This window comes from Euphorbia lathyris, chromosome 3, assembly GCF_963576675.1.
Source record: "Euphorbia lathyris chromosome 3, ddEupLath1.1, whole genome shotgun sequence".
Lineage (NCBI taxonomy): Eukaryota > Viridiplantae > Streptophyta > Magnoliopsida > Malpighiales > Euphorbiaceae > Euphorbia > Euphorbia lathyris.
Genome location: NC_088912.1, coordinates 26,329,240 through 26,351,862, shown reverse-complemented (window position 1 = coordinate 26,351,862; position 22,623 = coordinate 26,329,240). Strand labels below are relative to the sequence as shown.

The window sequence follows — 22,623 nt, the reverse complement described above, 5'->3', positions numbered from 1 at the left end:
CGTGTAACTCTTATTTTTCTAGTAGTTTGTTACTCGTAGCTAATCTCTTTGTTGCGCCTCGAACGAGTCCTTTGGTCATCCCTTTCAGCACTGGAATTTCACAATTGAGATCTAGAAAGCCATCTCTAGACTCTTTGGCAAGCATTTAAATATGTTAGATTAGTGCTACACATCATACTTCCAGTTCCCAATAAAGCGTTTTGTCGTCGTCTGCCATTGTTAGCACAATTTTGACTTTTGTGACATCTTCAAAATGAAGCTTTCTTCCACAATCATACTCTGAGAATTTTATGTTCGCTTCGATCCCTTTGGTGTATGATTACGGAGTCAGATTTCATTATTTGAAGACCATTAAACAATCTAGCTTGAACAACATATTATTTCACAGTTTTTTCTGTCGGGTCGTCCTCCCAAGGCGCCTTGCATCGTTGTGGCTCATTAGTGTGCCTCTTTTTCTGGATGACGTTAAATACATTTGGTTTTTCATTGTGAGGGCCCTTGTTCAGCTGCTCCGACACCAATTTTTGATAATGCTATAAGGGTTTTTCTCATGGCGCGTTTGTCTTTTCTATTCCATAATCGTTTTCTTTCTAAACTGGGCTTAAGGGTGTTACCTTTGCTATTAAGAAAGCTTGGAGTAATGGTTGGCATCGTCTACGACTCGAAGTTGATTCTGCTAGGTTGTGTCTTTTTAGGACGAAGTCCACTTCAGTTCCTTGAGATATTAATCAGGAATGGGTACACCCCTTGATCCTTTGCACGATGAGGCAGTTTGTGGAATTCACATTTTGTGTTGCTGTTACACTCGCTAATAATGGTTTGTCGGTCTCTAACTCAGTTTGGTGATGCTCAGCCCCGGTCTTCTTCTGGTCGTGCCCTTCATCAAGGATTTATACGGCTTGGTTCAGTATATGTTTATTTTGATTCCTTTTGGTAGTTGTTTTGCCATAATATCCGTGTTTATTTTGTTGAAGTTTTCATTTCACAAAACCTTTAGTGGCGAAATTAAGATTTTTGTGGGGAAAATTTTCCCAACAAAAGCTTGTTTCTTGTAGTGTTTTACCCGAAAAAGTATATAGAAAATTTTAATAACCCTTCGTCACAAATAATATATATCGTACTCTTACATTTGATACTAGGATCAACCACCTGAATTTTGCTCCAACAATTAAGATAATTTACTTTCCACTAAACAAACCACTCCATTTTAAAATATATAATTATATACACTCCTTTCAAAATAATGAATAAATTATAATTTCAATATTTCAAATTTATCAACACAATTAATTTACTCAAAGCTCAAATAAGAAAGTTTAACTTAATTTAATTCAATATGTAACTAACGTCATTGTTATTCAACATAAACGAGTATGATCAGTATAAATTAAACACCAAAGACTACATTACAATTGTATTTAAGTGAATTAAAAAAAAAACCAATTAGTGTACTTCCTTAAGTTTTAGAAATTAATCCATTTAGAATATCGCCAAAAATCAAGAATTAAAAAGTTATTCTAAAAATTCTTTAGAATACTTTGTTAAAATAATAATAATAAAAAATAATAAACTTAATTTTTGATATAAAAAATAAAAATAAATAAAACAAAAGCATGTGAAAAGAAAGAATTAAATAGTTGTATTCAAAGTCAAGGTATGAGTGTGTTGTATGTGTCAAAGTCTATGTATGGGTTTTGTATGGGTTTGTCCAAGAAATAATTTATTGGATTTTTTATATATGGAGGTCTCATTTTTTAGATGTTGAGTGTCCGAAAAAATATAGTCCAAGTCCTTATTTTTTTTTTATACCATGTATTTTGTGCCTTGACTCTTTATTTTGTATTCCATAAACTAATTAGGCCGTCTAAATTATATATTTAGCCCTCGACAATTTTCAGTTTTAGTTCTTCTACTCTAACAAAATGGTATCAGAGCCACGTTACGAGAGTCAGTCTTCCGCAAAAAAGACCCTATAAAAATGTGAGACGGTCTTAAACTTCCTTATCAATACCCTCAGCTCACCAAAACCAATTATTCAAGTTGGTGTATTCGAATGAAGGCGTTACTCGGATGTCAAGATGTCTGGGACATTGTTGAAAAAGGCTACGTAGTCCCGTCCAACGAGGCAGCATTGTCATAGGCAGAAAAAGATACTTTGCAAAAAAATCGCAAAAGCGATCAAAAGCCGCTTACTCTCATCCATCAAGGTTTGGATGAATTAATGTTCGAGAAAGTAGCTGAAGCTACAACCGCCAAACAAGCGTGGGAAATCCTACGAGTTTCTCTTCGAGGGGAGGAGAAAGTTAAAAAAGTTCGTTTGCAGATGCTGAGAGGAGAATTTGAGACGATGAGGATGAAAGAGACGGAGGTCATTAGTGATTACTCATCCCGAGTAAAATCTGTCATAAATCAGATGCGGCAGTATGGAGAAAAAATTGAAGAGTCCAGAATTGTTGAAAAAATTATGCGATCACTACTACCAAAATTTGATTACATAGTGGTGGCTATGGAGGAGTCCAGAGACATCAGCGAAATGTCCGTTGATGAAGTTGTAGGGTCACTACAAGCACGAGAGGAGCAGTTTGAGAAACGAAGAGAAGATTCCGCAGAACAAGTCTTAGCAACAAAGGCTGTGTTTAAAAATGGCGAAAGTAGTCATTCCGACAGAGGACGCGGAAGAGGTCGAGGAGGAAATGGTAGAGGACGAGGACGTGGCAGAAGTCAAGGCAGAAATGAAAACAGCAATAGCAACAATGACAGAAGCACTCAATTCACCAGAGGCAGAGGAAGAGGCCGAGGACACGGTCAAGGAAGAGGAAACTAGAGGCCGAATGAAGGACGCGACAAGTCCAACATTCAATGTTACAATTGCTCTAAGTATGGTCACTACGCGATGGAATGTTGGAGTCCGCCTAAGGAGGTAGAGGAGACTGTCAATAATATTCAAGATGAGGAAGTAACTGGCACAGTGTTACTTACCTACGAAGGTGAAGAAAATCGCGAAAATAATATCTGGTATCTTGACAATGCGGCAAGTAACCATATGTGTGGTGACAAGGAGATGTTCGTGGAGCTCTATGAATCCATTCGCGGTAATGTTGTATTTGGAGATTCCTCTAAGGTTCCTATTACAGGCAAAGGAACCATTCTTATTCGGCTCAAAAATGGCGCTCACCAGTTTATTGATAATGTTTATTATGTTTCTAACATGAAAAGAAATATTTTGAGTTTGGGACAGTTACTCGAGAAAAATTATGAAGTTCACATGGTGGACCGGAAACTACTCCTGTTGAATGAGAAAAAGGAGCTGATTGCACGAGTACCCATGGCGAGAAACAGAATGTTCACAATTAACATTCAGACGGACGTGGCCAAATGTTTGAAAGCTCGTGTGCAAAGTCCCCCCTGGCTTTGGCATTTACGGTACGGACATCTCAATTTTGGAGGACTGAAGCTGTTGGGACAGAAGCAGATGGTAAACGGATTGCCTCACATTGACCAGCCTCATCAACTGTGTCAAGGATGTCTTGTTGGAAAACAATTCAGAACCAGTTTTCCAAAGGAGTCCATGTCAAGAGCAAATGCGCCACTTGAGCTAGTTCACACAGACGTGTGTGGACCGATCACTCCACAGTCCCTGGGAAAAAATAAATATTTTCTACTTTTCATTGATGATTATAGTAGAAAAACCTGGGTGTATTTTTTGAAGGAAAAAACAGAAGTTTTTGAGACATTTAAAAAATTGAAAGTCCAAGTGGAGAAAGAAAGTGGTCATTCTATTAAGGAACTCAGATCAGACAGAGGTGGTGAATACATGTCCATCTCTTTCAAGCAATTTTGTGAAGATCATGGAATCCGTCATTTCCTTTGAGTCCCCAGATCACCTCGGCAAAATGGCGTAGTAGAAAGAAAGAACAGAACGGTGCTCAACATGGTGAGGAGCATGTTAAAAAGCAAAAATTTACCGAAGGAGTTATGGGCCGAAGCAGTGGACTGTGCTGTCTACCTGTTGAACAGATCGCCAACTGTCGGTGTTTGGGATCAAACTCCTCATAGAGATCATTATGCTACAGTTTTTATCCTTTTATGGATGAAGACAATGATCAGGAAGAACCAGCCACAGTCGCAGCCACAACACCAGCAACCAATTCGACATCAGTAAGCTCATCTAGTTCGAGTTCGTCCTCGAGTAATGAAGACAGTTCAGATAAACATCCGCCCGGAAAGCCTAAAAAATTCATACCTATTAAAGATCTCTATGATGTAACAAGAAATCTCGATGATGAATTAACACTTTATTATCATTTTGTTAATGATGAACCAACAGATCCAGAAGAAGCAATGAAAGATGAAAAATGGAGAAAAGCCATGGAAGAGGAGATTCATTTGATCGAGAAAAATAAAACATGGGAGCTGACATCACTTCTGGTCGGTCAAAAACCCATTGGAGTTAAATGGGTTTTCAAAGCAAAGAAAGATGCAAACGGTGAAATCGTCCGACATAAAGCAAGACTGGTGGCAAAAGGGTTCAGTCAACGACCCGGAATTGACTACAATGAAGTTTTTGCTCCTGTTGCCAGAATGGAGAGTATCAGACTGATAATTTCTGTAGCTGCTCAACACGGGTGGAGAATCCATCAAATGGACGTGAAATCTGCATTTCTCAACGGATATCTGGAAGAGGAAATTTATATCCAGCAACCACCTGGGTATGTTATGAAAGGTCAAGAAAACAAAGTGCTAAAATTGAAAAAGGCACTTTATGGTCTTAAGCAAGCATCACGGGCCTGGAACAGTCGCATTGACAAATATTTTTAAGAAAATGGTTTTGTCAAATGCCCACATGAATATGCCATGTATGCAAAGGTGAAAAATGGAGATATGTTACTTGTTTGTTTGTATGTGGATGATCTCATTTTTACAGGGAACAATCCTAAGATGTTTGAAGAGTTCAAGAAGACAATGTCTCGTGAGTTCGAGATGACTGACATTGGTCTAATGTCATATTATCTTGGCATTGAAGTGAAGCAGAATGACGGCGGAATTTTTATTTCTCAAGGTGGTTTTGCGAAGGAGATCTTAAAGAAGTTCAAGATGGAAAATTGTAATTCTGTCAGCACGCTAGTCAAATGTGGAATCAAGTTGACAAAAGATGAAGGTGGAGACAGAGTCAACCCGATATTATTCCGAAGCTTGGCCGGAAGTCTCAGATACTTGACATGTACGAGACCAGATATTCTTTATGCAGTCGGCTTAGTAAGTCGATACATGGAAGCCCCAACGGTGTCACATTGGAACGCAGCAAAAAGAATTCTCCGTTATATTAAAGGTACAACTAATTTGGGTTTACTTTATTCAAAATCTGATGATTTCAAATTAGTTGGATACAGTGATAGTGACTGGGCCGATGACAAGGATGACCGAAAAAGTACAACTGGTTTTGTATTTTTTCTGGGTGATACTGCATTCACATGGAGTTCAAAAAAGCAACTGATCGTGACGTTATCTACCTGCGAAGCTGAATATGTAGCTGCAACATCTTGTGTGTGTCATGCGATTTGGCTCCGGAAATTTCTAAAAGAATTTCAGATGAGTCAAAATGATCCAACAGAGATTTTTATTGATAATAAATCTGCACTGGCATTAGCGAAAAATCCAGTGTTTCATGATCGAAGTAAGCACATTGATACGAGGTATCATTTTATTCGGGAATGCATTGAGCAAAAGGAGGTAAAGCTGAGTACGTGAAAACTCAAGATCAAATTGCAGATATTTTCACGAAGCCGCTAAAACATGACGTGTTCAGTCAACTGAGAGCTCAATTGGGAGTCACGAAAAATTAAGTTTAATGGAGCATGTTAAAATAATAATAATACAAAATAATAAACTTAATTTTTGATATAAAAAATAACAATAAATAAAATAAATAAAACAAAAGCATGTGAAAAGAAAGAATTAAATAGTTGTATTCAAAGTCAAGGTATGGGTGTAATGTATGTGTCAAAGTCTATGTATGGGTTTTTTATGGGTTTTGTATGGGTTTGTACAAGAAATATTGTATTGGATTTTTTATATAAGGAGGTCTCATTTTTGAGATGTTGAGTGTCTGAAAAAATATAGTCAAGTCCTTATTTTTTTTTATACCATGTATTTTGTGCCTTGACTCTTTATTTTGTATTCCATAAACTAATTAGCCCGTCAAAATTATATATTTAGCCCTCGACAATTTTCAGTTTTAGTTCTTCTACTCTAACATACTTTAAAAATAATTTCAGGAATCTTCTACATTGTTTTTGTACCTCGTCGGGAATACAATTGATTCGGGAGAATTCAACTTTGACATACGAAGAAACCGAGTATACCAACATAATCCCTGCAACCCTAAGAGTCCAAATCCTCATTTGAATACATATATCTTGCCGGAAAATGACAAAATCGAAGTTGATTATGCTTTCTCCAAAAAACGATGTTCATGAGTCAATATATAGGATCAACCCGAACCATTGACTTTTTTCAAAGAACTGGACGGAATTGAACATTTGACATTAAAAACATTGATAGAAATTTATCTAGAATTGGACCGATAACCGAATTGGATTGAAATGATAGAAAATTTATCAGTGTTAAATATATATTTCTCACATTAGACTTTATTCCCTATATATATAATTTTGTCAGTGTTAAATATATATTTCTGGCATTAAACTTTTATATATATAATAAATATATTTCAAAGTTGTTCTAAAAAAAGTTTAGTTATAATGATATAACTAGACTTAATAATGCTTTATAATTTTATATATATTCACAAATCAAATATTTTATTTTTAATATATATATACCCTGTGTTAATCATACTTATGTGTAAGCAAGGTTATTCTCGTACAGTTACGCTGTTATTATATTTATTCTTTTCCCATTACCCTAACAGATGCACATTTTGGATCCATTTTGTCTCATTTAATTCCGAGGTACCCATACTCGTTAATAATAAATAAATAAATCAATTAAACAAAACATAAATATATAATAAACATGTCACCTATTTAGCAAAACATTCACAAATTTAAATACAATTGAAAATCTAAAGATTTAAAGTTATAAACCCTAAGCTCATTCCTAATTTCATATCTGGAGTATTTTGTTTTTTTTTTAAAATCACATTCCCTAAACTCTTTTATACATTGGTTCTGAATATCTGTGAAACATGTACACTCATTCTAATTCTGAAATAAGGTCTAAGTTGGTATTGTAATTCTAGTTTTGAAGGAGTCATATCAAAACGTAAGAACTTAACTATCAAAATTAAAAACATAAGTTCTAATTTTGAAAGAAGCAATAAGAACTTAACCATCAAATCATAAGTTCAATGTTCTAATTAAGAAACAATTTGGCCATTTAAGTTGACTAGTAGGAATAATTAATGGAGTTTGGGTATCAAATTGGTCCTTGAACTGGACACTTGAGATCAAATTAGTCGGAAAAGGACACGTGTCAGTATATGATTGGCAGTTATTAGACACGTGTCATTTGGACTAATTTGATATCAAGTGTCGAGTTAAAGGGTTAGATTGATGCTTAAAGTTGAATTAGGAGAAAATTGATCCTATTAGCCAAATTCAGGGACCCTTAAATCAATTCCGAGAGGACTAATTAATTCATCTCTAGCTCATTGTATATAGGCTTAATTAATTAATTCGGATCCCTATTATATATAGGCTTAGTTAATTAATATAGAATTTCTTTGGTTAATCTACCAAAAAGATAAGATGAATGATATATAATATTGGAAGCTAGGATGATAAAGAATTGGAAAGTGATTAACAAGATGAAAAAGAAATAAAAACGTGGGTGGGTATGAGACGAGAAATAAAAGTATAAAAAAATAAGTAAACGTTAAACAAGAAGAAGAAAGGGTTAATGTTGATATATAATGAATATTATCCTTAATTTTTCAGAGTAACTAGACTATAAAGTATATATTTACAGTACAGATGTTATAAAAACATGTAAATCACATTTCTGAATTTGATTAGGCTGTTGAACATCCAGATTAATTTGGATAAACATAAACTGATATAATTTTTCTAATAATGGATCCTTATCTGGTGTTGATTAAAATACTAATTTTGATACCTATATATATGTGCAAATAAGAAGGAAGATCAGAGAAAAACAAATTAAAAGCATATATCATATCATAATGGAGTGCATAGCATCAAAATGGAAGGCACTTAGCGGCATTGAAAACAATTGGAATGGTCTTTTAGACCCTATCGACGATAATCTCCGGCGGTATCTTGTTCAGTACGGTGAAAGAATTAGTGCGGTGAATGATTGTTTCAATGGCGTGGAACAATCTGATGGGTATGGACTATGCTTATTTCCTACGGAGGAACTGTTCATTCGGGCAGGACTAGAACTTGGGAATCCATTCAAATACGAAGTGAGTGACTGCTTTTATGCAAGATCAGAAGTCGAAATTGGAGATTGGGCAAAAAGACAATCTGCATTTATGGGGTATGTTGCTGTTGCAACCGATGAAGGAAAGCTTGTTTTAGGCAGGAGAGACATCCTGATATGTTGGAGGGGAACAAGGTTGCCAATTGAATGGTTAAAAAATATTAACTTTTGTCAGACTTCAGCTCCAGAGGTTTTTCCTGGTAATAATGCAAAGGTACATCAGGGTTTTCTCAATGTCTACACTGACAAAAGTGCAAATTCAGTTTACAGTAAAACCAGTGCTAGAGAACAGGTATATATTATTTGTATTTCACTTTCACTTTCACTTTCACATAAATAAATAAGACTGACTATAATATAGTATATATTGGATACAGGTTCTAGCTGTGGTTCGGAGACTTGTGGACAAATACTCAGCATTAAATGAAGATGTGAGCATAACTGTAGTAGGTCATAGTTTGGGTGGAGCACTTGCAACTCTGAATGCAATGGACATAGTTTTCAATGGATATAACAAGCCATCTGGTTCTACTTCGGTCGTATATCCAGTCACTGCTTTTGTTTATGGTTGCCCCCGCGTTGGAGACAAAACATTTCTGGAATTGTTTAATTCCCTGCCTAATCTTCATCTGTTGCGCATTCGAAATAATAAGGATATTGTTCCTGATCTTCCTCCAGATTTAATCATCACTAGATATTCAGAGGTTGGTGTACAGCTTTACATTAACACCCAAAATTCAGCAGACATAAAGACACACACCAACGTGCAGTCGCATGATCTCAACCTTCATTTCTATGGAATTGCTGCTTACCAAGGAGAAGGAAATGACTTCAAGTTGGGATTTGATTTCGATGTTGCACTAGTCAACAAATATGATGATCTCTTGAATGCTCTTTACAAGGTGCCTCCCACTTGGTGGACCTCTGTTATCAATAAAGGTTTGGTTCAGATGGAGAATGGATTTTGGAAGCTCAATGACTACATTCCTCCTCCTCCTCCTGATCTAATTCTTTCTTAATTATAAACCTATAAGCTCCAAATTTAACCCAAAAACTACACATATACCCCTAATCTATCAAATAAATATAAGTGTATGCTAGTTAAATTTGGACTCTAAATCATCAATTTCTCAAGTGTTTTTTCTTTATTTTCCTAACCCTTTTTCCTTTTAAGGTTTAGGATTGTGACTGTGTGTGTCTGTTTCTTATCTTGTAATTTATCATTGTACTATCTCCTTTAAGAATAACTCAAGTTTCTTTCTCCTATCAAAATTATTGAAAAAGTTGTTTTATGCTTACTAGAACTTATTCAACACGCTAGATTCATTACCATACTTTCTAATTAAATTTGTATTTCACTCAATTTCATTATCATTATGGTACTATTTCGCTCTGCTTTCTACTTAGCATTTCTAAACACTATACTGTGTTCTATTAAAGGTCTTTTTAATTTGTGTAAAACATGCGGTTTTTGTTTTACAAACTATGCCAATTATTGTATCAATTTATCCGCATGAATTACATATCACTTATTAGTCAGTATTCAGTTATAATCAAATAATAAAAAACATCAAAACACAGAAAATAAAAGTAGAAGATATACCCAAAACACAAGTTCCTGAAGAAAACCAAATGAGTTACAAGTACTCGTGGGTATTTCTAGGCCTTCAAATTCAAGCTCTAACCCTCCAAGGTTCGACATTGTGTTAGTTTACAACAAAATATACATAATGTGACATTTAATTTTTCAACTTTTTAGGTTTGGGTCCATTTAGGTGTTGTTGTTTTTATGAGATAGAAAGTTAATGTTTAGCAAGAGAAAACTCCAAAAATAACGATTTTGAAAAATAATAAATGTGGTTCCATAGTAAATATGATACTAAACAATTTTAATTCTTGAAAAGTTTCATTTCGAGTTCGTTATCAGCCAAATTTGGTAAAGTCAACCCAAAATAAAAAAAAATGGCCAACCACATGGCTTGTTTTGTTAGGAAAAAGCTACAGGTATCCATCTGCAAAAACGTGAAACCACGTTGATTTTTTTTTATTTTTGAATTAACCCTTAAATAAATCATACACAAGCATATATATACATATAGGCAAGTAACTAGGACTAATATAAATAAGAAAATGCTACGCATGCTAAGAATTCTAATTACACATATAAAGTAATCCTATCTAGACAATAAATCTTATTTATCATTACTTCCTTCACAATTCCCCTCGAGCCACAGAAGCCACGATGAACTGCCAACTTGTCTCGATTTAACATAAAATGACCACTGGCCTGAAGAAAGAGAAAACTATGTATGGCCAACGAAATTCACTAAATTGAGACTGATTATAATATAATATATATTAGATGCAGGTTCTAGCTGTGGTTCGGAGACTTGTGGACAGATACACAACATTAAATAAAGATGCATGCTTAACTGTAGTCTGGGTCGAGCACTTGCAACTCTAAATTCCATAAAGTTTTCCATGAAAAATGAAAAAAATTAAGAAGCTAAAATAAGGAATACCTGAAAATGGGGGTAAACCTGAAAAACAAACAAAAAAAAAGTTAAGAAAAAAAAAACATAAATAAAAATTGAAACTCTGCCAAAAGAGCCACTTGGTGAACCATAATTTTGAATGCTGAAAGAAACATGAGCATAAACTTTTATGACTATTGTTGTGCCCAAATGGATTTAGGAGTTTATCTTTTTTTAGATAGATAGAAACTAGGCTTAATAGGCACCCAAACCCCTAAACTTGTAACTTTTTTTTCACCTGACCCATCAACTTAGGGGACAACCTCTCAAGCCCCTCAATTCTCCAAAAACATCACATACAGCCTCTTACACTCCTATGTTCGGTCAAAATATTGACCCGTGTGGAAAACGCGCTTGACTGCTGACCACACAAATGCCACGTGTTACGAGTTGATTGGAGTTGGGATTCTTGCATAAGAATTCTGATCGAAATCCATCTCTGGTAGTTGCTCACCGAGCACAAATGGGCTTGCTCGCCGAGCAGGGGTGTCAATGAAAAAATTTAATAAAAAAATGACACATGTCATTGGTGTGGTCAACAGTCAAGCACATTTTCTACACGGGTCAATATTTTGACCGAACATATGGGTGTAAGAGGTTGTATATGATGTTTTTGGAGAGTTGATGGGGTTGAGAGGTTGTCCCCTAAGTTGAGGGGGTCAGGTGAAAAAAAGTTATAAGTTTAGGGGGTTGGGTTCCAATTAAGCCTAGAAACTATCATTAATGAACCTGGAGATGTACATTAGAAATAAAAGATGCAAGTGAATCTACCCAGTAATCAGAATCAGTATGAGACTATTGCCAACTCCGCTCGCTGCCCTTATAAAGGAGGAAGATGAAAGATTGGGACAGGTAAATAGGAGTTGGGATAAAAGTAGTAACAACACTTTTGTCTTTTTGGTAAAAAAAAAAGTTACACTTTGCACTTAAAAAATAAAGGCATATTGTTTTCTATAAAATTAGGTCTTTAAGATTAAGTGCCGAGTGGGCAAAGACTTTTCACGTACTTAGTGATTAATAGTATTGTTAATGAAAAACTTTAGTCCTCAATTAGAGACAGATTTATGTTTGGTTCCCAAGGTTGTAGAAAACGTTACGTGCTAGTCAGACGGACATGGCCCTCAAGAATTAATCAAGGATTGGTCGGAGATTAACCGGGGATTAATCGGATCTGTATTTTTTATTTGTTAATCAACAAATTATTATATAAATTCAATTAATATGTATTATAATATCTAAAAACAATAGTATAAATTATTTAATATAGAAAATCATCTATATTTCGAACATATATCTCTAAAACTATACAAACATCAACATTTCAACAACAATATCATTGAAAGAACTCAAAAGTAAATTATAATAAAGAAAAAAATAAATTCAACACAAAAAATGATTTTCTTCATCGTCACTTAGGCGGCGTCTAGGCGGTCTAGGCGACGTCGACAGATCCCAAGCGGCTAAAAATCGGCAAGGAGCAAAAATAAAATGCCTAGAGGGACTAATCAGACAAAATCGGGGAAGATTCTCGAATTCGAACGGGACCTAGGCGGTCGAGATGGGCTTCGTTTTGAATAGTGTTGGTTCCTTAAATTGGCGTGTAACTCTTATTTTTCTAGTAGTTTGTTACTCGTAGCTAATCTCTTTGTTGCGCCTCGAACGAGTCCTTTGGTCATCCCTTTCAGCACTGGAATTTCACAATTGAGATCTAGAAAGCCATCTCTAGACTCTTTGGCAAGCATTTAAATATGTTAGATTAGTGCTACACATCATACTTCCAGTTCCCAATAAAGCGTTTTGTCGTCGTCTGCCATTGTTAGCACAATTTTGACTTTTGTGACATCTTCAAAATGAAGCTTTCTTCCACAATCATACTCTGAGAATTTTATGTTCGCTTCGATCCCTTTAGTGTATGATTACGGAGTCAGATTTCATTATTTGAAGACCATTAAACAATCTAGCTTGAACAACATATTATTTCACAGTTTTTTCTGTCGGGTCGTCCTCCCAAGGCGCCTTGCATCGTTGTGGCTCATTAGTGTGCCTCTTTTTCTGGATGACGTTAAATACATTTGGTTTTTCATTGTGAGGGCCCTTGTTCAGCTGCTCCGACACCAATTTTTGATAATGCTATAAGGGTTTTTCTCATGGCGCGTTTGTCTTTTCTATTCCATAATCGTTTTCTTTCTAAACTGGGCTTAAGGGTGTTACCTTTGCTATTAAGAAAGCTTGGAGTAATGGTTGGCATCGTCTACGACTCGAAGTTGATTCTGCTAGGTTGTGTCTTTTTAGGACGAAGTCCACTTCAGTTCCTTGAGATATTAATCAGGAATGGGTACACCCCTTGATCCTTTGCACGATGAGGCAGTTTGTGGAATTCACATTTTGTGTTGCTGTTACACTCGCTAATAATGGTTTGTCGGTCTCTAACTCAGTTTGGTGATGCTCAGCCCCGGTCTTCTTCTGGTCGTGCCCTTCATCAAGGATTTATACGGCTTGGTTCAGTATATGTTTATTTTGATTCCTTTTGGTAGTTGTTTTGCCATAATATCCGTGTTTATTTTGTTGAAGTTTTCATTTCACAAAACCTTTAGTGGCGAAATTAAGATTTTTGTGGGGAAAATTTTCCCAACAAAAGCTTGTTTCTTGTAGTGTTTTACCCGAAAAAGTATATAGAAAATTTTAATAACCCTTCGTCACAAATAATATATATCGTACTCTTACATTTGATACTAGGATCAACCACCTGAATTTTGCTCCAACAATTAAGATAATTTACTTTCCACTAAACAAACCACTCCATTTTAAAATATATAATTATATACACTCCTTTCAAAATAATGAATAAATTATAATTTCAATATTTCAAATTTATCAACACAATTAATTTACTCAAAGCTCAAATAAGAAAGTTTAACTTAATTTAATTCAATATGTAACTAACGTCATTGTTATTCAACATAAACGAGTATGATCAGTATAAATTAAACACCAAAGACTACATTACAATTGTATTTAAGTGAATTAAAAAAAAAACCAATTAGTGTACTTCCTTAAGTTTTAGAAATTAATCCATTTAGAATATCGCCAAAAATCAAGAATTAAAAAGTTATTCTAAAAATTCTTTAGAATACTTTGTTAAAATAATAATAATAAAAAATAATAAACTTAATTTTTGATATAAAAAATAAAAATAAATAAAACAAAAGCATGTGAAAAGAAAGAATTAAATAGTTGTATTCAAAGTCAAGGTATGAGTGTGTTGTATGTGTCAAAGTCTATGTATGGGTTTTGTATGGGTTTGTCCAAGAAATAATTTATTGGATTTTTTATATATGGAGGTCTCATTTTTGAGATGTTGAGTGTCCGAAAAAATATAGTCCAAGTCCTTATTTTTTTTTTATACCATGTATTTTGTGCCTTGACTCTTTATTTTGTATTCCATAAACTAATTAGGCCGTCTAAATTATATATTTAGCCCTCGACAATTTTCAGTTTTAGTTCTTCTACTCTAACAAAATGGTATCAGAGCCACGTTACGAGAGTCAGTCTTCCGTAAAAAAGACCCTATAAAAATGTGAGACGGTCTCAAACTTCCTTATCAATACCCTCAGCTCACCAAAACCAATTATTCAAGTTGGTGTATTCGAATGAAGGCGTTACTCGGATGTCAAGATGTCTGGGACATTGTTGAAAAAGGCTACGTAGTCCCGTCCAACGAGGCAGCATTGTCATAGGCAGAAAAAGATACTTTGCAAAAAAATCGCAAAAGCGATCAAAAGCCGCTTACTCTCATCCATCAAGGTTTGGATGAATTAATGTTCGAGAAAGTAGCTGAAGCTACAACCGCCAAACAAGCGTGGGAAATCCTACGAGTTTCTCTTCAAGGGGAGGAGAAAGTTAAAAAAGTTCGTTTGCAGATGCTGAGAGGAGAATTTGAGACGATGAGGATGAAAGAGACGGAGGTCATTAGTGATTACTCATCCCGAGTAAAATCTGTCATAAATCAGATGCGGCAGTATGGAGAAAAAATTGAAGAGTCCAGAATTGTTGAAAAAATTATGCGATCACTACTACCAAAATTTGATTACATAGTGGTGGCTATGGAGGAGTCCAGAGACATCAGCGAAATGTCCGTTGATGAAGTTGTAGGGTCACTACAAGCACGAGAGGAGCAGTTTGAGAAACGAAGAGAAGATTCCGCAGAACAAGTCTTAGCAACAAAGGCTGTGTTTAAAAATGGCGAAAGTAGTCATTCCGACAGAGGACGCGGAAGAGGTCGAGGAGGAAATGGTAGAGGACGAGGACGTGGCAGAAGTCAAGGCAGAAATGAAAACAGCAATAGCAACAATGACAGAAGCACTCAATTCACCAGAGGCAGAGGAAGAGGCCGAGGACACGGTCAAGGAAGAGGAAACTAGAGGCCGAATGGAGGACGCGACAAGTCCAACATTCAATGTTACAATTGCTCTAAGTATGGTCACTACGCGATGGAATGTTGGAGTCCGCCTAAGGAGGTAGAGGAGACTGTCAATAATATTCAAGATGAGGAAGTAACTGGCACAGTGTTACTTACCTACGAAGGTGAAGAAAATCGCGAAAATAATATCTGGTATCTTGACAATGCGGCAAGTAACCATATGTGTGGTGACAAGGAGATGTTCGTGGAGCTCTATGAATCCATTCGCGGTAATGTTGTATTTGGAGATTCCTCTAAGGTTCCTATTACAGGCAAAGGAACCATTCTTATTCGGCTCAAAAATGGCGCTCACCAGTTTATTGATAATGTTTATTATGTTTCTAACATGAAAAGAAATATTTTGAGTTTGGGACAGTTACTCGAGAAAAATTATGAAGTTCACATGGTGGACCGGAAACTACTCCTGTTGAATGAGAAAAAGGAGCTGATTGCACGAGTACCCATGGCGAGAAACAGAATGTTCACAATTAACATTCAGACGGACGTGGCCAAATGTTTGAAAGCTCGTGTGCAAAGTCCCCCCTGGCTTTGGCATTTACGGTACGGACATCTCAATTTTGGAGGACTGAAGCTGTTGGGACAGAAGCAGATGGTAAACGGATTGCCTCACATTGACCAGCCTCATCAACTGTGTCAAGGATGTCTTGTTGGAAAACAATTCAGAACCAGTTTTCCAAAGGAGTCCATGTCAAGAGCAAATGCGCCACTTGAGCTAGTTCACACAGACGTGTGTGGACCGATCACTCCACAGTCCCTGGGAAAAAATAAATATTTTCTACTTTTCATTGATGATTATAGTAGAAAACCTTGGTGTATTTTTTGAAGGAAAAAACAGAAGTTTTTGAGACATTTAAAAAATTGAAAGTCCAAGTGGAGAAAGAAAGTGGTCATTCTATTAAGGAACTCAGATCAGACAGAGGTGGTGAATACATGTCCATCTCTTTCAAGCAATTTTGTGAAGATCATGGAATCCGTCATTTCCTTTCAGTCCCCAGATCACCTCAGCAAAATGGCGTAGTAGAAAGAAAGAACAGAACGGTGCTCAACATGGTGAGGAGCATGTTAAAAAGCAAAAATTTACCGAAGGAGTTATGGGCTGAACCAGTGGACTGTGCTGTCTACCTGTTGAACAGATCGCCAACTGTCGGTGTTTGGGATCAAACTCCACAAGAAGCATGGAGCGGAATAAAACCCAGTATTTCTCATTTGCCTCTTTTTGGCAGTGTTGCTCATGTCCATGTACCGGATGAAGAACGCAAGAAGCTAGATGATAAAAGCAAGAAATATTTGTTTGTGGGCTATTCAGAACATTCCAAAGGGTACAAAATGTTGGATCCTCAGACTCAAAAAATCATCATCAGTAGAGATGTCACCATTGATGAAGAAGCAGTTTGGGACTGGACCGGTGAAAAAGAAAACAGCTACAGTTTTTATCCTTTTATGGATGAAGACAATGATCAGGAAGAACCAGCCACAGTCGCAGCCACAACACCAGCAACCAATTCGACATCAGTAAGCTCATCTAGTTCGAGTTCGTCCTCGAGTAATGAAGACAGTTCAGATAAACATCCGCCCGGAAAGCCTAAAAAATTCATACCTATTAAAGATCTCTATGATGTAACAAGAAATCTCGATGATGAATTAACACTTTATTGTCATTTTGTTAATGATGAACCAACAGATCCAGAAGAAGCAATGAAAGATGAAAAATGGAGAAAAGCCATGGAAGAGGAGATTCATTTGATCGAGAAAAATAAAACATGGGAGCTGACATCACTTCTGGTCGGTCAAAAACCCATTGGAGTTAAATGGGTTTTCAAAGCAAAGAAAGATGCAAACGGTGAAATCGTCCGACATAAAGCAAGACTGGTGGCAAAAGGGTTCAGTCAACGACCCGGAATTGACTACAATGAAGTTTTTGCTCCTGTTGCCAGAATGGAGAGTATCAGACTGATAATTTCTGTAGCTGCTCAACACGGGTGGAGAATCCATCAAATGGACGTGAAATCTGCATTTCTCAACGGATATCTGGAAGAGGAAATTTATATCCAGCAACCACCTGGGTATGTTATGAAAGGTCAAGAAAACAAAGTGCTAAAATTGAAAAAGGCACTTTATGGTCTTAAGCAAGCATCACGGGCCTGGAACAGTCGCATTGACAAATATTTTTAAGAAAATGGTTTTGTCAAATGCCCACATGAATATGCCATGTATGCAAAGGTGAAAAATGGAGATATGTTACTTGTTTGTTTGTATGTGGATGATCTCATTTTTACAGGGAACAATCCTAAGATGTTTGAAGAGTTCAAGAAGACAATGTCTCGTGAGTTCGAGATGACTGACATTGGTCTAATGTCATATTATCTTGGCATTGAAGTGAAGCAGAATGACGGCGGAATTTTTATTTCTCAAGGTGGTTTTGCGAAGGAGATCTTAAAGAAGTTCAAGATGGAAAATTGTCATTCTGTCAGCACGCTAGTCAAATGTGGAATCAAGTTGACAAAAGATGAAGGTGGAGACAGAGTCAACCCGATATTATTCCGAAGCTTGGCCGGAAGTCTCAGATACTTGACATGTACGAGACCAGATATTCTTTATGCAGTCGGCTTAGTAAGTCGATACATGGAAGCCCCAACGGTGTCACATTGGAACGCAGCAAAAAGAATTCTCCGTTATATTAAAGGTACAACTAATTTGGGTTTACTTTATTCAAAATCTGATGATTTCAAATTAGTTGGATACAGTGATAGTGACTGGGCCGATGACAAGGATGACCGAAAAAGTACAACTGGTTTTGTATTTTTTCTGGGTGATACTGCATTCACATGGAGTTCAAAAAAGCAACTGAACGTGACGTTATCTACATGCGAAGCTGAATATGTAGCTGCAACATCTTGTGTGTGTCATGCGATTTGGCTCCGGAAATTTCTAAAAGAATTTCAGATGAGTCAAAATGATCCAACAGAGATTTTTATTGATAATAAATCTGCACTGGCATTAGCGAAAAATCCAGTGTTTCATGATCGAAGTAAGCACATTGATACGAGGTATCATTTTATTCGGGAATGCATTGAGCAAAAGGAGGTAAAGCTGAGTACGTGAAAACTCAAGATCAAATTGCAGATATTTTCACGAAGCCGCTAAAACATGACGTGTTCAGTCAACTGAGAGCTCAATTGGGAGTCACGAAAAATTAAGTTTAATGGAGCATGTTAAAATAATAATAATACAAAATAATAAACTTAATTTTTGATATAAAAAATAACAATAAATAAAATAAATAAAACAAAAGCATGTGAAAAGAAAGAATTAAATAGTTGTATTCAAAGTCAAGGTATGGGTGTAATGTATGTGTCAAAGTCTATGTATGGGTTTTTTATGGGTTTTGTATGGGTTTGTACAAGAAATATTGTATTGGATTTTTTATATAAGGAGGTCTCATTTTTGAGATGTTGAGTGTCTGAAAAAATATAGTCAAGTCCTTATTTTTTTTTATACCATGTATTTTGTGCCTTGACTCTTTATTTTGTATTCCATAAACTAATTAGCCCGTCAAAATTATATATTTAGCCCTCGACAATTTTCAGTTTTAGTTCTTCTACTCTAACATACTTTAAAAATAATTTCAGGAATCTTCTACATTGTTTTTGTACCTCGTCGGGAATACAATTGATTCGGGAGAATTCAACTTTGACATACGAAGAAACCGAGTATACCAACATAATCCCTGCAACCCTAAGAGTCCAAATCCTCATTTGAATACATATATCTTGCCGGAAAATGACAAAATCGAAGTTGATTATGCTTTCTCCAAAAAACGATGTTCATGAGTCAATATATAGGATCAACCCGAACCATTGACTTTTTTCAAAGAACTGGACGGAATTGAACATTTGACATTAAAAACATTGATAGAAATTTATCTAGAATTGGACCGATAACCGAATTGGATTGAAATGATAGAAAATTTATCAGTGTTAAATATATATTTCTCACATTAGACTTTATTCCCTATATATATAATTTTGTCAGTGTTAAATATATATTTCTGGCATTAAACTTTTATATATATAATAAATATATTTCAAAGTTGTTCTAAAAAAAGTTTAGTTATAATGATATAACTAGACTTAATAATGCTTTATAATTTTATATATATTCACAAATCAAATATTTTATTTTTAATATATATATACCCTGTGTTAATCATACTTATGTGTAAGCAAGGTTATTCTCGTACAGTTACGCTGTTATTATATTTATTCTTTTCCCATTACCCTAACAGATGCACATTTTGGATCCATTTTGTCTCATTTAATTCCGAGGTACCCATACTCGTTAATAATAAATAAATAAATCAATTAAACAAAACATAAATATATAATAAACATGTCACCTATTTAGCAAAACATTCACAAATTTAAATACAATTGAAAATCTAAAGATTTAAAGTTATAAACCCTAAGCTCATTCCTAATTTCATATCTGGAGTATTTTGTTTTTTTTTTAAAATCACATTCCCTAAACTCTTTTATACATTGGTTCTGAATATCTGTGAAACATGTACACTCATTCTAATTCTGAAATAAGGTCTAAGTTGGTATTGTAATTCTAGTTTTGAAGGAGTCATATCAAAACGTAAGAACTTAACTATCAAAATTAAAAACATAAGTTCTAATTTTGAAAGAAGCAATAAGAACTTAACCATCAAATCATAAGTTCAATGTTCTAATTAAGAAACAATTTGGCCATTTAAGTTGACTAGTAGGAATAATTAATGGAGTTTGGGTATCAAATTGGTCCTTGAACTGGACACTTGAGATCAAATTAGTCGGAAAAGGACACGTGTCAGTATATGATTGGCAGTTATTAGACACGTGTCATTTGGACTAATTTGATATCAAGTGTCGAGTTAAAGGGTTAGATTGATGCTTAAAGTTGAATTAGGAGAAAATTGATCCTATTAGCCAAATTCAGGGACCCTTAAATCAATTCCGAGAGGACTAATTAATTCATCTCTAGCTCATTGTATATAGGCTTAATTAATTAATTCGGATCCCTATTATATATAGGCTTAGTTAATTAATATAGAATTTCTTTGGTTAATCTACCAAAAAGATAAGATGAATGATATATAATATTGGAAGCTAGGATGATAAAGAATTGGAAAGTGATTAACAAGATGAAAAAGAAATAAAAACGTGGGTGGGTATGAGACGAGAAATAAAAGTATAAAAAAATAAGTAAACGTTAAACAAGAAGAAGAAAGGGTTAATGTTGATATATAATGAATATTATCCTTAATTTTTCAGAGTAACTAGACTATAAAGTATATATTTACAGTACAGATGTTATAAAAACATGTAAATCACATTTCTGAATTTGATTAGGCTGTTGAACATCCAGATTAATTTGGATAAACATAAACTGATATAATTTTTCTAATAATGGATCCTTATCTGGTGTTGATTAAAATACTAATTTTGATACCTATATATATGTGCAAATAAGAAGGAAGATCAGAGAAAAACAAATTAAAAGCATATATCATATCATAATGGAGTGCATAGCATCAAAATGGAAGGCACTTAGCGGCATTGAAAACAATTGGAATGGTCTTTTAGACCCTATCGACGATAATCTCCGGCGGTATCTTGTTCAGTACGGTGAAAGAATTAGTGCGGTGAATGATTGTTTCAATGGCGTGGAACAATCTGATGGGTATGGACTATGCTTATTTCCTACGGAGGAACTGTTCATTCGGGCAGGACTAGAACTTGGGAATCCATTCAAATACGAAGTGAGTGACTGCTTTTATGCAAGATCAGAAGTCGAAATTGGAGATTGGGCAAAAAGACAATCTGCATTTATGGGGTATGTTGCTGTTGCAACCGATGAAGGAAAGCTTGTTTTAGGCAGGAGAGACATCCTGATATGTTGGAGGGGAACAAGGTTGCCAATTGAATGGTTAAAAAATATTAACTTTTGTCAGACTTCAGCTCCAGAGGTTTTTCCTGGTAATAATGCAAAGGTACATCAGGGTTTTCTCAATGTCTACACTGACAAAAGTGCAAATTCAGTTTACAGTAAAACCAGTGCTAGAGAACAGGTATATATTATTTGTATTTCACTTTCACTTTCACTTTCACATAAATAAATAAGACTGACTATAATATAGTATATATTGGATACAGGTTCTAGCTGTGGTTCGGAGACTTGTGGACAAATACTCAGCATTAAATGAAGATGTGAGCATAACTGTAGTAGGTCATAGTTTGGGTGGAGCACTTGCAACTCTGAATGCAATGGACATAGTTTTCAATGGATATAACAAGCCATCTGGTTCTACTTCGGTCGTATATCCAGTCACTGCTTTTGTTTATGGTTGCCCCCGCGTTGGAGACAAAACATTTCTGGAATTGTTTAATTCCCTGCCTAATCTTCATCTGTTGCGCATTCGAAATAATAAGGATATTGTTCCTGATCTTCCTCCAGATTTAATCATCACTAGATATTCAGAGGTTGGTGTACAGCTTTACATTAACACCCAAAATTCAGCAGACATAAAGACACACACCAACGTGCAGTCGCATGATCTCAACCTTCATTTCTATGGAATTGCTGCTTACCAAGGAGAAGGAAATGACTTCAAGTTGGGATTTGATTTCGATGTTGCACTAGTCAACAAATATGATGATCTCTTGAATGCTCTTTACAAGGTGCCTCCCACTTGGTGGACCTCTGTTATCAATAAAGGTTTGGTTCAGATGGAGAATGGATTTTGGAAGCTCAATGACTACATTCCTCCTCCTCCTCCTGATCTAATTCTTTCTTAATTATAAACCTATAAGCTCCAAATTTAACCCAAAAACTACACATATACCCCTAATCTATCAAATAAATATAAGTGTATGCTAGTTAAATTTGGACTCTAAATCATCAATTTCTCAAGTGTTTTTTCTTTATTTTCCTAACCCTTTTTCCTTTTAAGGTTTAGGATTGTGACTGTGTGTGTCTGTTTCTTATCTTGTAATTTATCATTGTACTATCTCCTTTAAGAATAACTCAAGTTTCTTTCTCCTATCAAAATTATTGAAAAAGTTGTTTTATGCTTACTAGAACTTATTCAACACGCTAGATTCATTA

The 22,623-nt window shown here is 35.3% G+C and overlaps 2 protein-coding genes across 2 annotated transcripts; both read left to right on the top strand.

The window, feature by feature from the left end:
* Positions 1 to 8,186: 8,186 nt before the first annotated feature.
* LOC136224534 (phospholipase A1-II 1-like) lies at positions 8,187 to 9,792 on the top strand. Its single transcript, XM_066012896.1, has 2 exons — positions 8,187 to 8,755; positions 8,841 to 9,792. Exons 1-2 carry the CDS (start codon positions 8,204 to 8,206, stop codon positions 9,480 to 9,482), a joined length of 1,194 nt encoding a protein of 397 aa, XP_065868968.1. The 5' UTR covers positions 8,187 to 8,203; the 3' UTR covers positions 9,483 to 9,792.
* An 11,225-nt stretch (positions 9,793 to 21,017) lies between these two features.
* On the top strand, positions 21,018 to 22,623 carry LOC136224533 (phospholipase A1-II 1-like). The gene is made up of 2 exons (XM_066012895.1): positions 21,018 to 21,586; positions 21,672 to 22,623. The coding sequence occupies exons 1-2, from the start codon at positions 21,035 to 21,037 to the stop codon at positions 22,311 to 22,313; spliced, it is 1,194 nt and encodes a 397-aa protein (XP_065868967.1). The 5' UTR covers positions 21,018 to 21,034; the 3' UTR covers positions 22,314 to 22,623.